Consider the following 1,566-nt stretch of genomic DNA (forward strand, 5'->3'; position numbering starts at 1 on the left):
TGAACTTTGATTACTTTGAAAATTCATTCAACCAAAATAATCAAAATTTATCACTTTAAAAACTGTTTTTAACATAAAGTTGTTCAGAAAAAAAATTTTCTTAAGCAAATTTATTAAATCAGTGATTGATTTAACAAATAAACATTCAAGACTCTCATATTTAATGATAACTATTTTATTTGATTAGGCAACAAGCGTGCAAGTCTTATATATTTTATGATGCACGTTTGAGGATAATCTAGATAATTGCTTATTAACGCCTCTTATATAATAATAAAAAAAAAGAAAAAAAACAGAGTAGCGTAGGTTGTGTAACACATCCTTTTAATATCAAACTCAATTTTATTGTGCGACAGTACGTCTTGAAATAGCAAAGCTACCGGACACAAAATGAAGTACACAATTGTTATTTTTTTTCTGATGAGTTTTCTTCTCGTTCAGGTGAGGATTTATTTATTTTAAAGTTTTTCAATCGCCAAGATAGTTTAGAAACCTATTTATTTTAGTAAACAAGGTGTTTATTTAAGTAGATACGTTTATTTTCTCAAGTAAGAAAAGTGCGTTTTATACGGTGTAGAATAATTAATTTATAGAGTGCGCCATTACCAGAACAAACTATGCAGGAAAAAGCACAAGAGGCTTTTGATAGATTCAAGGACCGAGCGCAAGAGGTCATAGAGTATGCTCAAGAGACTGCAGGCAAAGCTATTGAATCAGCTCGAAATAAATTGCAAGAACTTATGGACTCGGCTCAAGAAACAGCCAAACAGGGTATGGAAAATGGTCAAGAATTGTTTGATTCTGGACGCTCATTTATTGCCGGTTTCAAAAATACTACTGATGAATTGGACAAACATATGTTGTAAATTTAATATATTTTTTTAACTTTGTTATTTAAAAATTATTTTTGACTCGCGTACATCAGTACCACATATTTATAAAATGAAAAATAAATTTTTGATGCATAGTGCTTTGAACGATTTTAATGGAATATAATTCTTTGATGTTATTATAAATCCATTGATATTTTCATTGCTTATTAATAATTTTTATCAAATCAAAAATTCTTTTTAATAAAAAATTAAATAAGTTTTGAAGCAGACTAAATGTTAACAAAAGCCACGGAATTTTTAATAAATTGTCCCAGTTCTCTTTGATGTTTTTTTCATTGAATTTTTTCTATCTCAGAGTTATTTTAAAAATTGCTTTTATAACATTATTAAGCAAAAAAAAATTTATCTAAAATAATTATTTAAAGTACTCACAAATATAAAAAATTTATTATATAAAGAAAACATTATCGTGAGTACATTTTTCTTCGGCATCGATATCTCTCGAACAAATAAGTGATTCTGATGTTTAAACACTAATCGACGTGTTTTGTCGAGTTCTAATCTGATGTTATTTTGAAAGTGATTGGTTTAATCTTCTTGACAATATTCGAAAAAAAAAAATCGTTAACAAAATTTCTTTCATCAACAATATCTCTCGAACAAATCAATCAATTTTGAAGATTAATGCGCAATGATCTGTTTAAAAACTGGTTTTCATAAATCGGACCGAAAC

At 27.3% G+C, this 1,566-nt stretch overlaps 1 protein-coding gene across 1 annotated transcript; it reads left to right on the forward strand.

Annotated features, from left to right (window-relative positions):
* Positions 1 to 354: 354 nt before the first annotated feature.
* On the forward strand, positions 355 to 895 carry LOC103573207 (uncharacterized). The gene is made up of 2 exons (XM_008552181.2): positions 355 to 441; positions 594 to 895. Exons 1-2 carry the CDS (start codon positions 391 to 393, stop codon positions 864 to 866), a joined length of 324 nt encoding a protein of 107 aa, XP_008550403.1. The 5' UTR covers positions 355 to 390; the 3' UTR covers positions 867 to 895.
* The last annotated feature ends 671 nt before the right edge of the window (positions 896 to 1,566 follow it).

The sequence above is a fragment of the Microplitis demolitor genome, chromosome 8 (assembly GCF_026212275.2).
Source record: "Microplitis demolitor isolate Queensland-Clemson2020A chromosome 8, iyMicDemo2.1a, whole genome shotgun sequence".
Classification (NCBI taxonomy): Eukaryota; Metazoa; Arthropoda; class Insecta; order Hymenoptera; family Braconidae; genus Microplitis; species Microplitis demolitor.

Bases quoted from the DNA above. Each gene is read 5' to 3' on its own strand.
- LOC103573207 (XM_008552181.2), top strand. From the start codon at position 391: ATGAAGTACACAATTGTTATTTTTTTTCTGATGAGTTTTCTTCTCGTT. The intron at 442-593 runs GTGAGGATTTAT...ATTAATTTATAG, and splicing joins TGAGTTTTCTTCTCGTTCAG to AGTGCGCCATTACCAGAACA.